Source organism: Catharus ustulatus, chromosome 29, assembly GCF_009819885.2.
Source record: "Catharus ustulatus isolate bCatUst1 chromosome 29, bCatUst1.pri.v2, whole genome shotgun sequence".
In the NCBI taxonomy this organism is placed as follows: Eukaryota; Metazoa; Chordata; class Aves; order Passeriformes; family Turdidae; genus Catharus; species Catharus ustulatus.
Window position 1 is genome coordinate 4,143,690 of NC_046249.1, and position 19,433 is coordinate 4,163,122.

The 19,433-nt window shown below is 42.5% G+C and overlaps 1 protein-coding gene across 4 annotated transcripts in view; it reads left to right on the plus strand.

Moving 5' to 3' along the window:
• The window catches only part of ARHGEF18 (Rho/Rac guanine nucleotide exchange factor 18), a 49,054-nt gene extending 29,916 nt beyond the window's left edge, over positions 1-19,138 (plus strand). For all 4 annotated transcript variants that reach the window (XM_033082079.2, XM_033082080.2, XM_033082081.1 and 1 more), the window contains 16 exons: positions 147-397; positions 1,105-1,230; positions 2,453-2,570; positions 3,397-3,645; positions 4,458-4,534; positions 6,276-6,454; positions 6,853-6,944; positions 7,252-7,443; positions 8,092-8,223; positions 9,202-9,317; positions 9,709-9,765; positions 10,264-10,311; positions 10,877-11,344; positions 12,018-12,342; positions 14,051-14,173; positions 14,264-19,138. In XM_033082079.2, the coding sequence (XP_032937970.1) occupies positions 147-397; positions 1,105-1,230; positions 2,453-2,570; positions 3,397-3,645; positions 4,458-4,534; positions 6,276-6,454; positions 6,853-6,944; positions 7,252-7,443; positions 8,092-8,223; positions 9,202-9,317; positions 9,709-9,765; positions 10,264-10,311; positions 10,877-11,344; positions 12,018-12,342; positions 14,051-14,173; positions 14,264-14,424 (2,714 nt within the window). In that variant the 3' untranslated portion in view covers positions 14,425-19,138. The remainder of the gene's footprint in view (positions 1-146; positions 398-1,104; positions 1,231-2,452; positions 2,571-3,396; positions 3,646-4,457; positions 4,535-6,275; positions 6,455-6,852; positions 6,945-7,251; positions 7,444-8,091; positions 8,224-9,201; positions 9,318-9,708; positions 9,766-10,263; positions 10,312-10,876; positions 11,345-12,017; positions 12,343-14,050; positions 14,174-14,263) is intronic.
• Positions 19,139-19,433: the final 295 nt, after the last annotated feature.

The window sequence follows — 19,433 nt, forward strand, 5'->3', positions numbered from 1 at the left end:
GCAAATTTAAGAGCTTCACATGAGTGATGCAAAGACTGCAGTGAAGAAGATGGTCGTGGCTTTCAGTGCCTGCTCTTATGTCTCACTGCTCACTGCACAGCATATAAATGACTTTTGATTTTATTTCTGTATTTCCCCTTGCCTAGAACTAATGCAGACTGAAATGCACCATGTTAGGACACTGAAAATAATGCTGAAGGTGTATTCCAAAGCCATGAGAGAGGAGCTGCAGTTCTCAAATGCAGTCATCAACAAGCTCTTTCCCTGTGTGGATGAGCTGCTGGAGATGCACGGGCAATTCCTACTCCAACTGAAGGAGAGACGAAAGGAATCCTTGGAAGAAGGCAGTGACCGAAATTATATCATCCAGAACATTGGAGACCTCTTGGTAAAACAGGTGGGAATTCAATCCTGCCAATGATGTCTGACACTATGAAGCTTCTAAAAAGCTACCTGTGAGGGTAAAGTTATGTGGTGCAAAGATTGATTTCATCCTGGGTTTATGGTTCTCTTCCCAGGTAATGTGGGAGCATGACTCCCAGGAATATATCTAATTACAAATACCATGAAACGGTCATTAAATGTTCTTTGGGCATGCACATATGCATGTTGTGGGATTTGTGACTTGCTTGGTTCTATTTTTCACCTACTCCAAGATTAAAGTGACATATTGCTAGTGTCCATTCCAAACTTGGCTCTCCTTCAGATAAAGCCAAACTTCTTTGTTCTGATCTTTTAAAAATACAGTCAGGTTCCTTTGAACTCATGACAGCTTTAGCACCATTCTGGCATGGAGTGGATGCAACAATTTCTATCATATATCATGACCACTTTCCTTTGCCCTTCAACTTTTATAGTTCACAGACTTTTTGAGTGCAGAGCTCCAGAAATCCTTTTTAAAAATTACAACCATCATTTAACATTTGGTTATCCTGTGGTATTCCAAGCCCTCACATGTCACACTGCATAAATCTCTCATTTCTGGTACAGAAGAAATTGAAATACAGGAGAAATGTCTCAGAAACCATGTTAAACCTGGGATTTATAGTGGAGGTATGCTTGCTCTGAATGATTCATGTCTTTCATACTTTTATTTCCTATTAGTTTTCAGGTGAAAATGGGGAGAGAATGAAAGAAAAATACGGTGTGTTCTGTTGTGGACACAATGAAGCTGTTAGCCATTACAAAGACCTACTCCAAAGCAATAAGAAGTTCCAAAACTTAATAAAGGTAAACAGTAACCAGAAGTCTCTTATTCTGACTATGCAAAATACATTTCACTGCTTTGGGCTTTGTTTTGTACTTGAAGATCCCTCAAATGTGAATGAGCAGGGTTAGAGGCATATTCTCACTATTGGGTGGGTTATGAGCTTTTTGTATTTTAGATCTTTTGAGTTATTTGGAGAGAAAACCACAATTAGCAAGTGTTACATTTGAGACAGGCTCTTGAGAGCACCTAGGACTGAGGAATAGAGTATTTGTTCTATTCAAGGCTCTGTCCTGCTGTGTGGCCATCAGGGTAGATTGGTTTATTAATAAATTAAATCAATGGTAAATGCTGTTGATGAACTGCTGTAGAAAAAGCAGGGACTCTTAGTCAGGTATTGCTTACACCATCATCTTTCCAAACCCAGAAGATTGGCTCCAGGGTGGTTTGCTGTACACTCTAATGTGTGCAGGAAGGGCTGAAGAGACACAGCCCAAGAGGAAGCTGTAACCTGAATCTCAGGTGGCTTTGCAGAGGCCTAAATATTCTCATTTTCCAGTCACCAGTAAGTGATACTGTGTGAACTTTCCAGCATAGCTCTGTACTTATAGCTCATCTTAGCCAGGTGCCTTTAAAGTGAGAGCCCTTCACTTCCAGGGAACTAAATAAGTGACCAGAGTTTTAAAACATGTGGCTTCAGTCCTTGCAGAGAAGGATCTTGGTACTGTGTTCTCCTGCTGCCAGGTGTGTGCTGTACATGCAGTCAGATTAACTGGTGCTTTACAGTCCTCCCTTTCTAAACAGGAATGTGCTTCTGTAGGTCACGCTATTGCTGTGCATACAGTGGTAAAATAAACACTGAATTTCTTCATTATTCATCTAATTTGACTGGTAGGTCTTTGGGTCTGGTTTTAAAACCACAGAACTTTTCTGTGTATGTAAAGTCTGACCCTGTTATAGGGGGTGATCAGTTAGCAGCAGGCAGTCAGTTCAGATTTGGAAGTTTCCCTGATTGACTCCACATTTAGTTAACAGTAGTTGAAAACAATACCTGAGATATTGTCCAGTAATAAAGGCAATTTTTGGAGTGCTGTCAGGAGTTTTGCTTTAGTGGAAGAGTGCAGCTAATTTCATGGTGCTGTGTCTAAGGTGCAGAAGTGTTTTGGGGCAGAAAGCATGTGAATGGAGAGGGAGTTACAAGATCACCATGCACAGTGGGTGTGATGAGTTTGTCTTGTTTTCTAGAAAATTGGGAACAGTTCCATCGTGAGGAGGTTGGGTGTTCAGGAGTGCATCCTCCTGGTCACCCAGCGCATCACCAAGTACCCGGTGCTGGTGGAGAGGATCATTCAGAACACTGAAGGTGGGATGGTTCCTGGAAGCCTCACAGTTGTCTCTTGGTCCTTTTCCTGCCATGTTTTGTATGTTCTTACCTCAGACAGGCTGTTTCCTGCTTTCTCACTTCTCTGTTGGCTGATGATACCAGATCAGTCTCACCTCAAAGGGTCAAGAGAATCCCAGAATGGTTTGGGTGGGAAGAGACCTTAAAGTTCATCCAGTGCCACCCCCTGCCATGGCAGGGACACCTGCCACTGTCCCAGGCTGCTCCAAGGCCCATCCAGCCTGACCTTGGACACTTCCAGGGATCCAGGGGCAGCCACAGCTGCTCTGGGCACCCTGTGCCAGGGCCTGCCCACCCTCACAGTGGGGAATTTCTTCCCAATATCCCATCTAACCCTGCCCTTCTTCAGCTTAAAGCCATTCCCCCTTGTCCTGTAACTCCAGGCCCTTGTTAAATAGTCTCGCTCCATCTTTCCTGTAGGCTCCCTTCAGGCCACACTTATCACTCTGAAATTTCTCCAGGCTGAACAATCCCAATTCTCCCAGCCTCTCCTCAGAGGAGAAGAACAGCATTTAAAGTCTGCAACCACAAACCCACAATAGTTAAACCTGTTGGTTCATTAGCTTTTCAGAGCTTTAGGTTATTATATTTTATTTATATTTTATTTATTTAGGATTTTTTAAAATATATTTTATTTATTTTTTTTTATATTTTATTTTTAAACTTAAGCTCTTCGAAAATACTGTTAGATGTCCAGATGGAGCCCTTATGCTAAAATACATTTGGATGGCTCATGTCTTGTACTCCAGAGTTGAAAGTGTGGCTGACTGCTTCTCTTTTCCCTTAGCTGGAACTAGAGATTACAAAGAGCTGACCCTGGCCCTTGGTTTAATTAAGGACACCATCACCCATGTAGATGCCATGGTAAATGAGTGTGAGAAGGGACAGCGACTCAAGGAGATCATGCACAAAATGGAGCTGAAATCATCAGGGAAATGCAAGAATGGGCTTTTGTTCCGGAAGGATGACATGGGCCAGAGGCGGCTCCTCCTGGATGGGATGCTGTACTGGAAAGCTGCATCAGGGAGACTCAAAGGTACAGCACCAGCAAGGGCAAAAACACAACTGGGAAGCAAGATTTATGTTGGGTTTTTTTTTTCAGTAACTGTTTATTTCTGATCGATTGGGTATAAAATAAGATGAAAATAACCTGCTTGTTTAATAGGATATTGGAGGAAATAGCACTTGTTCTATTCTTGGCTTGTCCAATAAGCATCTCTGTAATGGTGCATGATAAGTTCCTTATGCTGCTTGCTTATTATCTGGCTGATCTGCTTCCCAATTCAAGAGGGAAGTCTTCAGGTGGATGACAAAGCTTTGAGTCATCCTGACTTAGTCTCCTGTGGAAAGGCATTATCTTGTGCGAGCTCTGCTTCACACTTTGCAAAACCTGTGTCATGTCAGCTGCATGACACTTAATTCTACACTGCCAGAAAATCAAAGCAGCGGCCATCAGGGAATATTTGAGCTGCTTCATTGCTCAGGTGTTCAAGGAAAAGCTTCAGTGACAGAGAAAGTGCAGCCAGGAGTAGGTGGGACCCTGAATGGCTGCAGTTCCAGAAGAATCTGCAGTTGGGAGAAATGTGTTCCCTCTGTAGTCCATGTGTAGGATGTGTGTGGGTGTTCTCAAGCTTTAAATGAGCTCTGTTCAAATCAGCTGGTTGTGCATGGTACAGCCTGGCTGGGGACAGCCCAAGTGGAAGGCAGTAACAAACCCAGTATTGCAAATGGTGACATGCTGTTCCCTGGCTTACAGGAAATATAAGTTAAGTGATTTTTTAGTCTGGACTGGTCTTTCTGCTTTAAAATATGACTCTTTTCCTTTTTTTGTCTCTTTTGTTACTGTAGATATTTTGGCAGTCCTGCTCACTGATGTACTGTTACTCTTACAAGAAAAGGACCAAAAATACACATTTGCATCTGTGGTAGGTGTTATTTTCTTTATTTAATACATTCACTTAGAGGATTTATGAAAATGACAGTAACTACAGAAGAAACACAATTAGGGATGTTAGATACTTATATAGGAGGTTCAGGAAGAAAATTAAGTGAATAAATCAGCCAAGTATTATGGAATCACTTTTTCTGGAGCAGTTCTGGTACTGGTTGAATCCTTTCCCTGCTGTCCCAGTGCAAACCAGTATTTCCTTGCATTGGCCAATTGCAGCTGCCACATCTCCTTCCCATGGTTTTCACTGTTTCTTTTCTTGTGCTGTGACTTTTCCCTTACACTGAATTTTGTTAGGCTGAGATTTTATACAAGTCATGGACATTGCACATACTGCAGCAGTGTGCTTTGAAAAACAGTTGCAAATAAATCCTGCTTCTGTTCAGTGTGCAGGGAAAGAATCTGCCATCTCAGTTAGGGACATGGTAACTGTGGTCATAGTGCCCTGAGTTTACTAGGGGCAGAGAACTTTCCTGAAATACATGGAATAAGCACTAAATGCAGATGTTATTGCTGCAGCACTCCAGAACATTCAGTGAATTCACTTGCTGGGGCATTTCCACAGGTGTCCTCAGAGAAGTTAATTTGTACATTTTGTCCTGATCTAGTTCACTGATGGCTGTTGTAGAACCTGTAACAGAGAAACACTTTTATGTAATTGTTTTCTGGGATGTATTTTTTTCCAAGACATTAACATTAGAGCTGAGTTCTAATGGCAAAAGCTATTTAGGTGACCTCAGGGCTGTACAAACAACTGCTTTTCAAATTACCCTTCTCCAAATGCACAGAACAGGGTGCTGTGTGGTGGATTTTTTTTTCCCTCTGGAAACGTGCTCTACACTTAGTCTGACCAAATTTTTTGCATCTTTGTATGTATGCAGTTCATTTGAAATTTAATATCACTTCTCCATAAATAAATCAAGTGAGGGAGCAAATGGATCTGCTCAGTGATTCTGTTTTTCCAGTGACCTCTGTTCGTGGCTGGAATTGCAGTACAGCTGCTCAGAGAAGCTGGCAGAAGCTTCCTGGTGTTCCTGGTGTTTGCTTCACAGTTCTCTTATCATGGCTCTAGATTATTCTGTGAATGTTCAGCAGTTGCAAAGAGCTGCTTTCTCCTGGGAAGGAATTTTCTAGGCTGCATATGTTGGAGCTATGCTGCAGGAAGCCTAGACAGGTCTTTAGTAACTAATATCCCTCCTGTAAATGTGTTTTCATTGCAAAGGCTGACAGCTAATCCAGTTAATACTCATTATACAATGCACTACCTGTCACCTGGTGTCATTTTTATCAGGGCCTGACTCCCTCTAACACCTCTGTTTTATTTCTTTTGTAGCCAACTTAAAACCTCTAATACTTTCTCTTGTTCTTTCCTTTCACTTCACATTGTGTCATTTTTGTTTTCTTTTTCAAATTTTGGATTTACCTCCTTTTGAGCAAAATTTTTTGAACCTATTCTTGACTTCTGGGACTCAGTGGGAATCTTTAAATTGAGACAGACTTTGATGTTTAATCAGGTATCAAGACCCCTTGTTTTTGACATGTTTTCATTGATGGTAAAAAATGACAATATCAAAAGTGTCATGTGAAAAGGTCAGAGTTATCTCATGATGTTACAGCTCCTGGTGGCTCTGAATAAATAGGAAGAGGGGACAGCTAGGAAACACAATTCCTAAAGAACACATCTAATGTACTGCAATAAATGGTATTTTATTTTACAGGACTCTAAGCCACCAGTTATCTCACTGCAAAAATTGATTGTGAGAGAGGTAGCTAATGAGGAAAAGGCAATGTTCTTAATTAGTGCTTCCTTAAAAGGACCAGAAATGTATGAAATTCACACCAGCTCCAAAGAGGAGAGGAATTCCTGGATGGCACACATCCGCAGGGCTGTGGAGAGGTAAGGGAGGAGGGATAGAAGGAGGGCCCCATTTCTTGCTTGTTTTCTCTTCACAGCACTCACAGCTGTTAATTTATCTTTAAAATCCATTTGACTCTCCCTAAACTTTCTTTGTAAAATTCTTCAGTGTGCAATTCTTCAGTGTGCAATTCTCTTTGTGTTCATTGGGAAGAAACCACTGATAAAGATGAAATAAAAACTAGTCAAAGACTTCATCCTGCTTTTATTAAAAAAAAGAGGCTCACTGATGTCAAATGCAGCAGGATTTTAGAAAAGAGAGGAAGACTGACACCCAGGATAAACCACAGCTAAGGCAAAAGCTTCAAGTTGAGTCCTGAGATGGTTTTAAATTATCTCACATACAAATCAAACAGAAATCTGTCTTTCCCTTTGGACAGCTGTCCTGATGAGGAAGGAGGAGCATCTAATGAACCTGAAGCAGAGAGGAGGCAGGCTGAATTAAGAGCTGCAAAGTTAAAGGATTTTCAAGGTAATGACTTAGTTATATATTCCACAAGCTGCTTCTCAGCTTTATTTGTGATTTATGGCTGTCTAATTCTTTATCAGGATATGATCAAGTTTCTCCTTCATGTGTCTTTCAAGGTGGTGTAAGACTGTAGAAATAGTGGCTAAAGAAGTCTAAAAAGCTTTGTCTGCTGCATAAGTTTTCTGCTTAACTCTTAATTAAATCTCTGCATTTGATGCTCTGGCCATAAAATGAATGATAATCTCCCAAATTGAACACGGTTCTGTGACAGTGACAAGGAAAGCAGGACTGAATTTGTTTCTTCCTTCAGAGCGTTTGAACATGAAAGATGACCTGATTCTGCATAGTCTCACTGAGAAGCAACAGATTTATCTGGAAATGTCTGAGGTGTATGGCTTTGAAGACCATTCCCAAGGATCATCCCAGGCCAGGCTGCTTCTTCGGGGGGATATCTCAGAGAATCTGCAAGGAGAGGCCATTCTGAAGTCTGCGGTGACTGAAGGTGAATGGAATGTGGGAATGTGCGGGCATTCACTCAGGTGCTGGTGTGGGATAAGCACCCAGGATATAAGTACAGGCCCTGAAAATCATCCTGTAATAACATAATGCTTTTATGTAACACAGTTCAGACTTCCTCCGTCTCAGAACCAACCTGCAAGAAAGGTGAAGTGCATTGGTGGGTTTAGGTAAAAGACCTGCACAGCTTGGATTGTTTTATTTTTAAGGATCAACCAGTGGAATCTTAGGATGAGTCTGCTCAGAAAGGGTAACAGAGTGCTCTAATAATACACAGTCCTGAAATGTAATATTATAGGAGGGTTATGTATTAAAACCAACTTGTCTAAAGATAGTATGTTTAGAAAGAAAATAAACCCAAACATAGTTTCTATTTTAAAAAAAAGGAGAAAACAAACACTCAAGGCTTGATAATCTTAACTTGCAATTAAGAAAGAGCTCGTCTTCATATGAAGAGCCTGTCATGCAGAGCTACTCACAAAGTAAAATCCATCTTTACTGCAGGACATCTCAATGACTGCCTGAACTTCTAGTGGATTTGATGGTTGAAATGGTTTTTTAGACTTATTAGCATGATAACTTGCATTGCTGCATAGACATGGCTGTTTACATGATGTGTTCTCCTCTTCCCCAGCTGAAAATCTCCAGGACTTTATCTTCACTCACTTTGGCAGTGCATCCTGTCAGCCTGAGGAAGGCTCAGGACTGCCCCGGAGAGCAGAGACCTTTGGAGGATATGACAGTAGTCCCTCAGTTTCAAGTAAAAGTAAGAAAGGGAACATTCAGCATTTTTCTGATCTTTTTACTGTGATTACTGTACAGAGAATAAGAACAAGGAATTGAGGCTTTCGTATAAGGAAGCTTCACCAGGCTCTAAAAAGGAAGATCAGAGCAAATCTCCAGCATGTTGGATCTTTTGCTCCTGATACCAACACTAGAGAGCAGAGTGGGGCTCTCAGTGTTATGCTAAGGGCATTACTTTAACCCATTCTTTATGATCACCACAATTCCACACAGAACTTTAATTTTGTTTAAAAAAGTTAAGCTTGACCTGGAAACCTAGAAAATTTGAATTCAGCTCTCTGCTTTCATTATGTCATGAACACTTTTTTCCATTTTGTATGTGCACAGTCACTAGAGGTTTGCTGAATCCTTAGATGATATAAATTGTCCTTTTGGCACAGATGATTTATCAGTTAATTAATGAAATAAGAGAAAAGACCAGATACTATTTTATCTCCATTTTTTCTTCATGCATTAATTGAAAAAGCGAATGGCCCTTACTCCACTGGCTGTTAATCTCTAGAACACTTTCTGATGTCTCTGGAAGGCTCCATACATCTGTCATGTATTTTTTACAAGAGGGGTCCATCCCCCCTTACCTCCTTCCACACTCACAGTGGTGCTGCTGTGACTGCAATATTCCTGCTTACCAGTATTCCATGTCATGAACTTGCAATTCTGGGAGCTGATTATTTTCATACAGACGTTGTGGTTGCTTCACTTAAAATAGTATAATGTAATTTGAACTTACCCTCCCTATTTATCTTAACCTGGTCTTCTCAGTTTTTAAACTTCTTTGAGCAACCACTGTTGCCTGACCTTTCACTTGGGATCAGCATGGTGAAGCTATGCAGTTGCATTTTGGTTCAAAGTCACCACGTTTTTCTGCTTGCTCTGGCACTCACTGAGTTATCCAGGCCCTGTGCTGGTGTGAGCTCCTCATGCTCCTCTCCTCTTTCAGGTGGCAGGAAGAACAGTGGTGGTGACCAGAGGCAGTGGGACTGGAGAGGCCCTGCACTGAGTTCAGATGTGCAACTCCATGAGTTCTCTTCTGATGCAGAAGAAGGATCTCAAACTGTATGTTGAGTTTATGAGGGATTTATTTGCTTTTCCTTCATCATGATAGTGGTGCAGAACAAGTCTCACAAAGTTTAAAGTTGTCATAGCTGGCAGGGCTGGACTGGAACAGCTTTGTCTGTTAAATTATTTGACTCTATTAAGGATGTTTTGTGGGGCCTCTTGGTAGCTCAGCACTTGAGAGGCAAGATAGTTCAGTTTTCCATTTGCTGTTTTGATGCTGCACCATTACCACAGGCTTTAATCACCACACTGCTGTTTCAGCTTGGCTTATGAATGCAGTATTTTTGATGTCCTTCAGTGCATGGGAGAAATCCCAGCTTTTTCTGGCAGCATTGCCAGTGCCCAACAAGTGTCCCTAGCACAAATGTTGGTTTTGTCTCCCTTGCAGAGTGATGGGACGAGGCTGGATGACAGCAGTGGTTTTCAGCCCACCGTAGAGTCTCAGGTATGATATTTCTGCTGTTAAGAAATCCAATGGCAAATAGACATAGTGTAATAATAGCATGTAAAATCAGACCAAACTACCTCCAAAACTCAGTGTTTGTAATGTCTGTGGAACCCAGCACATTAACAACTCACTGGCCAAACTTGCCTCTAAATCCCTGTGAGGTCTGGACCTGTGCAGTGATTCAGTGCTGGGGCATGGGAGGAAGTGATGGTTGAATAGTTCAGGTGAAGAGAAGATGATGAGGACTTCTTCATGGAATCCCAGGGAGATTTGCTGGGCACTGATTCATATCTGCGCAAGGATAATAAATTGAAATTATTTGTGCCTGCATGTTGGCCTTTGCTATGCTAGAGTACTCTGGTGGCCTTGCTCCGTTGTATGTGTTTTTGTACAGATACCATGGATTATTTTCACTGCTTAAAAATAAAAGTAAAAAATAAAGCCTCAAAACAGAGCTCTGCTGAAGTACCTAATGTTTTTTTTCCTCCTCTTCAGCTTGTCCAAAGGATACAGACACTGTTACAGTTGCTCTTCAGTCTTCAGGTAAACTACTATTTACTATTCAAGAGATTTGTTAGGCACTAAATGTAGTAAAAATTATGCAGGTGTGGAGAGGAGCTACCTTGAAAATATCCCCTAAAGCTGGAGTGAAGTACAGAATTTAGACCTGAGACTCAAGGAAATTGTGCCTGGTATTTTGGAGGAAGTGTTAGAACTGTTGCCTTAAGTAATTATTTCCTTCTTCCTGCTCACTTAATTCTTTTCCTACTCTGGGCTCTATCTGCTCTCTGGGCTCATTGTTCATACGTGTGTGTATGGATTAGTTGTTTTTACTGTTACCTTGTAATCAACAATATTTTGACTGTTTTGATTCAGAGTAACAATTGTAGGTGCAAGAAACATCCAATTTGACACCCATAAGCATAATTTATTTACCTGGCCATCTTCAGTGTCATGTCAGGGACCATGGGCTGTAGGAACTGGAATTAAGATACACTCTGTAAGAAAAAGGCTCTGTGACCCTACCTGGTAGATGCTGTTGTCTCCTGCTTAGCTGGGCATGTGTTTTGAAGCTGGATGCCTCATGCTGCACTTTTATCCCCTCCAGGCTGTGATATCTCAGCAGGACAGCTACATCGAGGTGCAGCGAGCCACCATGGCAGACCGGGAGAAGCAGTACCGGCTGCAGTCCACCCGAGGGAATCTGCTGCTGGAGCAGGAGAAGCAGCGGAACTTTGAAAAGCAGAGGGAAGAACTGATGAATGTGCAGAAGCTCCAGAGCCAGCTGAAGCTGGACCAGCAGCGCCTGGAGCGGGAGAGGAGCCGGCAGCAGCGGGAATTTGAACTCACGGAAGCGCGGCTGCAGGAGCGCACGGAGGAGCTGCGGCAGCTGCAGGAGAGGCTGAACCAGGACAAGGAAGAGCTGGAGAGGCAGAGGGAGGCCTATCAGCATGACCTGGAGAGGCTGAGGGAGGCCCAGAGAGCTGTGGAGAAGGAGAGGGAGCGCCTGGACCAGCTAAAGAAGCTGAAGAAGCAGAACACGGTGTCGGGCACCTTCTCCCCAGAAATGGGCCAGGTGAGGCATTGCTTTTCTCAGTTTTATTCCTGTTAACTGCTTGGTTCTGGATGAAGGCTGCACTTGCTGTACCACCAACCTGTTTTTGCCTTTCACTGGCTCCTGGAACTATCACTTGAAGTAGCTGATGATGGCTGCCCTGAGAGAGATCAGAGCTTGGCAGTTTCCCAGTGTCTGTGAAATTCCACGCAGATGCTGGCATGAGAATACTTTTTAAAAATATAGAAGTGGAGAATGAGTTATTTTCAATTGTGGCTGAGTAGTTTTCAAATCCAGGAACTGTCCTATTGCAGGAGGTAATGGCAAAAACTGTGCTACATCAACAGCATTTTGTACAGTTGATTTCTTAAAACATCTCTTGTGTTTTAAATAGAAATTTGGAGGTCTGATTAAATTGGTTCATTGAAATTTTCTGAAAGTCCTGCTTTCTCTGCTCTGTCATCACCCTGTGCAGTCTGCTCTTTCCTAGGTGCACTGTTAAGCAGTTTGGAGCTCCAAGGACTTACACTCTTGCTCTTCTTTCTGTTCTTCAGGAACCTTTAGGCTTTGTCTACCCTGCTCTGCTTTGCACTAGGAAGTGCTTCATGCTCTGGGGGCTGAGGTGATCTCTCCTCCTTGTGCTGGAGAGGCTGAAAATCCCCATTTGACTTAGAATGCCTTTTTCCTCTTGCAGAGCCAGATGATCAGTCATTCCATCAGCTTCAATGGAGAAGGGGTGGAACCCTCTGCAGCTGGCTCCAAATCCTCAGTGAGGGTGAGCTCGGTGGCGGGGCTGGAGTACCTGGAGCGGCCGGAGCTGGCGCGCAGGGACAGCACCAGCCTGGAGAGCCGCGCCTCCCTGAAGAATGAAGTGCCAATACATCTCCTGAGTGCAACCAACCAGATCCAGAAACCTGCTGCAGTCCAGCAGCAGATCCCCACCAAACTGGCCACCTTCACAAAAGGAAGCAAGGAGAAAGGTGGCAAGAACAAAGCATCTCATAGGACAGACAGTTCAGGTATGTGGGGTTTTAAGTCCGTTTAAATGCGTTTCTGATCTCCAGCAGGATCACAGGGAGATGGAATCCTGCAGTCAGACCTTTGTATGAAACCCAGAAATTAATATGCTGCAAGTTAAAATTAATTATGCTGCAGTTAAAATCTCTTAATCGCCTAAAATCCTGTTAGGAGTTCCATGTCTGTGCTATTGGAACTGGAAATATAACCCAAAGAGGTAATGTTGAAAATGGAGTTGTGTATTCCAACACAACAGAATGGTGGTGAGAGGTTGTAAATGTGGATGTAAAATCTTCTTGTCTAACTGTAGTGTTAAAGAAAAAGAGCAAAACAAAAAAAAAAAAAAAAGATGTTGTGCATGAATAAAATGTTTTGAGGCTGCCTTAGACTTCTTTTTGCTGTCTGTCCAGAGTTGTAGTAACATTGAATGCAGTGCTTTTCTTAGCACGAGTCAGTCATTAAATACAGATCTCCAGGCCAAAATTGAGATGCTGTGTGTGTTGTAGAGTTGAAAGGGGCTAATTTTGTCACAAATAGAAGCAAGTAAGAATGCAGTCACCCTGTTCTGCTGTAATTTCTGCTCCTAAGTGCTGGCTACTGGCGTAGTGATCTTTGCCAATGACAGACACGCTAAAAACCATTTTATCTTTACCACTTAAAGCAGCCCCACTGCCAGCTTAGGGGAATAGCCTGTAATTTTAAGTTGCAAAATTATCTTAGCATTGTGCTGGATTCAGACTTGGCAAACTTGTCCATCACTCTGCACTGCTACAGAGGACTCAGGCCAAACCTGGGAGAGAGAGCAGAGGGAGGGGTTTTGGCACATTGCACAAACATCTGTCTCTGTCGTGCATAAAGTTTAGTGCCTTTGCAAACTTGCTTATGGTTTTGCACATAAATGAATCCTGTATCCTCTTACCCTGCATACCAAATGCTGCTAATATAAAGTTCTAATGCCACATCTCCCCTGTTTATTTTTAATAGCTCTTACATAATGGTCTCTGCAGTGAAAATGGACTTAATGGTGTTTTTCTGTAATTTATGTGAAAGGTATAAACCACAAATATATTGGTCTCTATTCTCTTGTGAGCGTTAGTGGGCTTCATGCTTGTTATGCCCATGTGTAGATCTTAGAATAAAATGGAACAAAACTTTCTGTACCAGAGGCAAAATGCTGTGCATTGAATTTGGGTTTTGTGACATGTAAGGAATGTGTACTGAAAGAGAGAGGTTCTTTAGATCCAGAATAGTCATTTCATGAACTGCTTTCATTGTTGAAACTAAGAAACTGGGAGGCTGTTATACCAGAATCAGTGGGCTGTGCTGCTGAGCAGCTGTGAGACAGATGGAGAGCAGAGACAAAAGTTCATCACAGCTCTGCGTGTTAGAAGTAGCACAAATGGCCATTTGCTATTTGAATTCTACAGACAAAGATGTTTTTTTCCTCCTCTCTCTGCTGTGCTTGATAATACTGGGTTTTAAATCTGAGATTGTCAGGGTCTACTAGTAACTGAACTAGAAGTCTTAAGGAAGATAAAAGTATTCATAGTTTAAACAGCTGAAGAGAAAATTTAAGTAGGACCAGCTCTTTGTGGATTTGCAGCTTTCTTGGGTGTGTAAAGGTGTCAGTACAGTGGCCCCAGCATAAAGTAGTGACATTTGTGAAGTGATGCTCACCTCAGATACTAATATATGAAATACTTTCTTCAGCCTCTGTTGATCAGAAGCAGCTGCTTCCCTCCAGGCTGGTTGGCCGAGAGGAGGCTGTCCTGAGAGGCAGGCGGTCAGCAAGTCCGTCCCTCCCGAGCAGCCAGGCCCCTGCATTCCAGCCAGGTATGCCTTGCCCAGTCTGCCTGTCCATGGATGTGCCTCAGGCTCTCTGCAGTGCCATGAATGTGTCTTCTTCCATTTTTTCCCCTCTAGAGCTGTATGGCCCTACAGATGCTCAGCCAGAAGCACTTTCATCTGCCTCAGCGACTCTCTTCAAGCCCAATAACGTTCAGGTTCAGCCCCTGGTGCCCTCTCAGCCCAGCCTGTTGAATGTGCAAGATGATACCAGCAAAGAAGATGTCATCTTCTTCTAGTTGTTTCCATTTGAAGATGAATCACCTGACACACTGTTTCAAGAACTCAGGCCCCAGTGTGCACCGTGATGGAGACCCCACATGGATGTCTTCTGATCCCTGCCCAGTTACTACAAGCAAGGACCAAACCAGGATTACTGTCCTGCTTTGTTGGCTTCTCTGCCAGCAGCTCAGAATGAGGGCACAGTAGTAACAATTTGCTTTTAAATTCTCCAGTGTATTGACACAAGGCATGGCTGTATCAATTCAGAGCATGTTAAAATTCTGACATTTATTGTAATGTGCTCTTTTTGGAGAATGTAACTGTTCATGGGCACCATCTTGTAAATTGTTACCGGTGATGTTGGACCATCCTGATTTTTATGTAAAAAGTTTTAGTAGTAGGCCCAAAAATGGCTGCAAATTTTTAAATCTGTTTTCCCAGGTCCAGGTCAGTAATGGGTTGGTAACCAGGTGTCAGCAAGCCCATCCCCTCCCAGCCAGGTGTGCCAGGCACTGTGAACCCAGTGGCACAAGCCCCGTGGCCAGGTACAGTGGAAGAGAAGGTAAGGTGAGCTTCTGACAGCATCTTCAGGGGGCAGGAGCTCCACCTGTTTGTGTTTGACGTGTGAGAAATCACAGTGATGGTGAAGAGTTGGACTGAATGCACATTTCACTGGCCACCAGCGTCACTGGGATCCTGTGGCACTGTTGGGGACAGGTTCCCAGGCAAACTCATGGCTTGGTTCAGAATGAACTTGGAGACTTGGATTTTGTTCTTTGCTGAAGACATGTCTAAGAAGCGTTCGAATGCAGTAATTTATTGTCTTGTTTAATCCTGTTTTCTGCATCCTTTGTTTGTCTGTTAATTTGTTGGGACTTTACTCCCAGTACCAGAAGATATCAAAGCTGCTGTTACTGCAGAGAATTCCTCTGCAGCATTGTGTTAGGAATGAAGGGAATAAGAACTGTTTGGTTTTAGAATTAAAAATAATTATAATAAAAAAATACTCTGAGCTAAACCTGTGTTTAGCTGTTTTCAGCTAAACCAGCTTTGATACCTCTTGTGAAATGGGTCAGTTTTTGATCATGGAATGGTAGTGACAATAAGTGTTCTGCTGAAAAGGCATTATTTCCCTTTGTAGTAATTTGCACAGTCATTTTGTGTTGTGTTTTTCACTCTGTCTCAGATTCTTTTCCCTCCCTCACCCAAGGATGAGTGTTCTGGTGTGTGTTGAATGTGACTGGTCAGATAATGATGCACAGGAGAGATTGTTTAGGGGTATTATTACAGAATTAAAGGAATCAGGATCTCAAAGCTTAAGATCTTGGATTAATACCTTTCAGGACATGATTGATAATAGCTTTTTTTAATATCTTTAACTGATTTAAAGTGATTTTAGCAGCAGTGAATGGAAGGCCTGGTCAGCTCCATCCAGTCTCATGGCAATGGATCCAGTGGTGTTTGCCAGTCTCCTCAAATCACTGAGCTGTCCCTGTGATTAGGCCCTGTGTGATGTTAATGATGTCTTTAAGGCCAAAACTTGTATTTTCTTGAGAGTTTTAAAATTATTTCAGTAGTTATAGTGCAAGAAACTTTTTCAATTTTCAGCAGAAAACAACTGTAGTTTATATTTTTAAGTGGTGATAATTTGGGTTATTGCCTTCAGACAAGAAATTGAAAAACCCAAATTTACTGGTCAGGGGAAAGATAAGCTACAAAATACTGAATAGGTCTTAGGGACAAATACTCCTACTGGAACAGTTCTTGTATTTAAAGGTCTTTTTCTTAGCTGAGTGGTGCTGTACAAACCTGAGGCAGTGGCACTGAGTTCAGTGAGAGGAAACTCCAAACTGGCTCCTTACCACGTTGGGGATGCTCCCCCAGCCCCCAACAAATGACATGGGACACACTTGGCTTTAATAACAAAGGATTATTGGTAAATCAGCAGCATTGCAGAACCTGGAGTGATTGTCAGCAGGAAACAGAGTGGGATTGTTCCACTGATGGTTTAGTGTTGTTGGGATACCATATCTTTGGTGATTAGAACAGAGTTCCACTCACTTCCACTCATACTCAATTTTTGCATTCCAAAAAGTTAGTTTGGAATGGAGGGAACTCAGTGTAACTCCTGATCCATGCAGCAGTGTGGGATCCAGCAGCTCTGTAGGACTGGCACTGATTTTTCCACTGGATGATGTGCAGACTCCAACCACCTCTGGTCCCCTGTAATTTTCCCTGGAAGCACACAGGGACTCAGCAGGAATGCACAGGATGTTCTCTCCATGCTGTGGTTTGGGGCCACTCCTAGTGAAAACTCAATACCCCCACTGCCTTAAATTGCCAGGTTTTTAGGAGTTTTAGCCTAAAGTCAGTGCATCAGTGCAGTAAATCACCTCAGCCAAAAAGGGATGTCAGTTTGGGTGCTTGGAAGCAATTTTTGGAAGCATTTATTTAGGTTAATTTTATGCCTGTCCTAAAGTATGGGAGGCAGTGCTGTAAGGGCTGGAGAGGCTCGTGGGCTGCTTTCTTCTCCTGTGCTATGGATGAATTTGAGTATAGAACAGTGACATGTGGAAAATGAAGTCTGCAGTGAGGTCCCATTTATTTTAATGTTTTAACTTAAATGTAACTCTTTTAATACTTCTTGTCAGCAGTGCTTGAAATAACTTTTGGCTGTTATAATGGACACCCAGGCCTGTGACAGGTCAGGCTGTTGGTTCAAACTCAAAAACTCCTTGGAATATGGGTCTGTAACTGAGAAATGACCTTAGAAGTCATTCTGTGTCCTCAGTGTCTGGCTGCAGCTGCCTTTGTGGAACCTGTCTGCACCCTGAGCAGAGATGGTGTCTTCTGACACTGGGGTCAGCCTGGAGAAGGTTTTGGAGTTAGCAGGTGCTGTGATACCTCATTGCTACCAGAGTGTGGGCAGGGGATCTGTAGAAAGCTGAGGAAAACAAGTGAATTATTTTCTTTTAATGAATATTACCTTCTTTAAATGAATCATGGGTCTCTTCACTTGTGCAAAACTGAATCAGTGGAATTGTTAACAAATCACTCCAGTTGAGTGAACTGGTTTTGGACTCTTCACTCAGATCTTGTTCCTAGAAAAATAACTCTTCTAGGTAAATCAGTTTGCAAAATACTGCTGTGTCCTGGGCTAAGTAACCTGCTATTGATTCTGAGTCACATCCTTCCTATTGGACTTTTTGATCACTTCAGATAAAACTTTCCTTTAAGTGATTTCTGAGGATTAGACAGTTCAAAATTCTGTGCCTCCCAGGTGCCTTTTGGCTTCTTTCTGATCTGGGGTGTGGAGGAAATGCCAGCACGAGCTTTGAACTGCCACCATGTTTGCTTGGTGTCACAGCCTTAAAATTATCAGCATGTTTGTCCTTCAGTATTGTGATGTTGCATTGTAGAGGCTGTTTCTGTGGTTCTGATTTCAATTTGAACTCTGGTGTTAAGGAGGCTTCCTCTTTCTCTTCCCATCTGGAATGTGGAGGTTCCACGTTCCAGGCTGAGGATGCCTCCATGGCCACTAGTGCTGAGCACAGCTGCCCTGTGTGTGTTGTGGATGCTTCCCTAGTTTTTAAATGTGCTGTCTGTGGATTGTAGCTGCAGCATGTCCCACGAGTTGAGACCGCTGATCATCCCCCAGCGTGAGGCAGAATTGGTGTTCCTAGAGATGCTTGCTCATCCAGGTACTCGCCTTCCTGCACAGCTAGGAGTCATGCTAAATAATTTGCAGGCAGTTTTGTCTTTCTGAGTAGTGGTCAGATGATTCTGCATACATGCAGCTTGGTGTTTGTCATTTGCATTTACAATGAGAGTCGAAACTTAAACTAGGAAAGGGTTAAAAATACTTATTTCATTTTACTTCTAACTCTGCGGAATGGGAGCCGAGGCTCCCCGGTGCTGCTCAGTGGAGTCCCTGTGTGTTGTGCCCCCCATGCAAGGGAGTTTGGAGATTTTGTTGTCTTCCCCAGCAGTTCTCACATTTACCAGGAAACAGATCTGCATGCCAGGTTACACAAGTGCTGTAGGCAAAGCAAAGCCTTTCCCCTGCTCTCTCTTCGAGACCAGACCCAACATCTTCCACTGGCGATTCCTCATCCTCCATCAGCACGTTCCTCTTCAAACAGCATCTGTGCGAGCTCTGGTTCATAACATTTGTGCCATGTTTATAAATCAGTTTTTTATATTTTTGTACTGAAAGAAATTGGAGCACTTTAGAAAAGTTGATTTCAAATTCCATTTCTGTCTGTAGCCGGAAGGAGATCTCTCATGGGTGTAGATCCTGTTGGCATAACTGCGTGCATCTCACTCAGAGCTGTGAACTCTCTTGACGCTCTTTAGTCTTAGGTCTGGTTTCTAGGGCCACCTTGCACTGTAAAGATTTAATAAATAATCATGGTCCATGGTTAAATTGACCATTTTGTTGGGGAAGAGTTTGGTTTTGTTTTTTCCTTAGGGTGTAAACATTGTAAATATTTCCTTTACTGTTGATACTGCAGTAGCAACATCTTTGTAGTCTTTATTTTATTTGTAAAGTTGATGGTTAAATGTTAATATTCTGTTGGATTGTGCACTCTTGATTAATTGTAAACATGATCTTAGCACACCAAATGATGATTTTTACAATGATTGCAATGTTTCTCCACTGAAGGATTTCAGAGCTGCAATAGGACTGAAACCAACTTCTAGCAATAAAAAAAAGGAACATTTAAAAATTGTCTGCCTTTGTATCTATATAATTATTTATTGTTTTCTGTTTGAATGAAGATGCAAGCAGCTGCCACTTCTCACGTGCTTCTCCTTTTCTAGCCTGGACAGAAACAATGTGCCACAGGAGCAGATCTGTGACGCTTTTCTAAAGGAAAGGACGGAGCATAGGAGGAGTTCAGTGCAGAATACAAATAGCTGCAGCCCTTGGCAGTGAGGTGAGCACCTGAGGGAAAGATCAGCTGCTCCCAAACATCTGAACTCTGCTGGTGAGAGAGAGAGAGAACTTGCTTAAGTTGCTTAC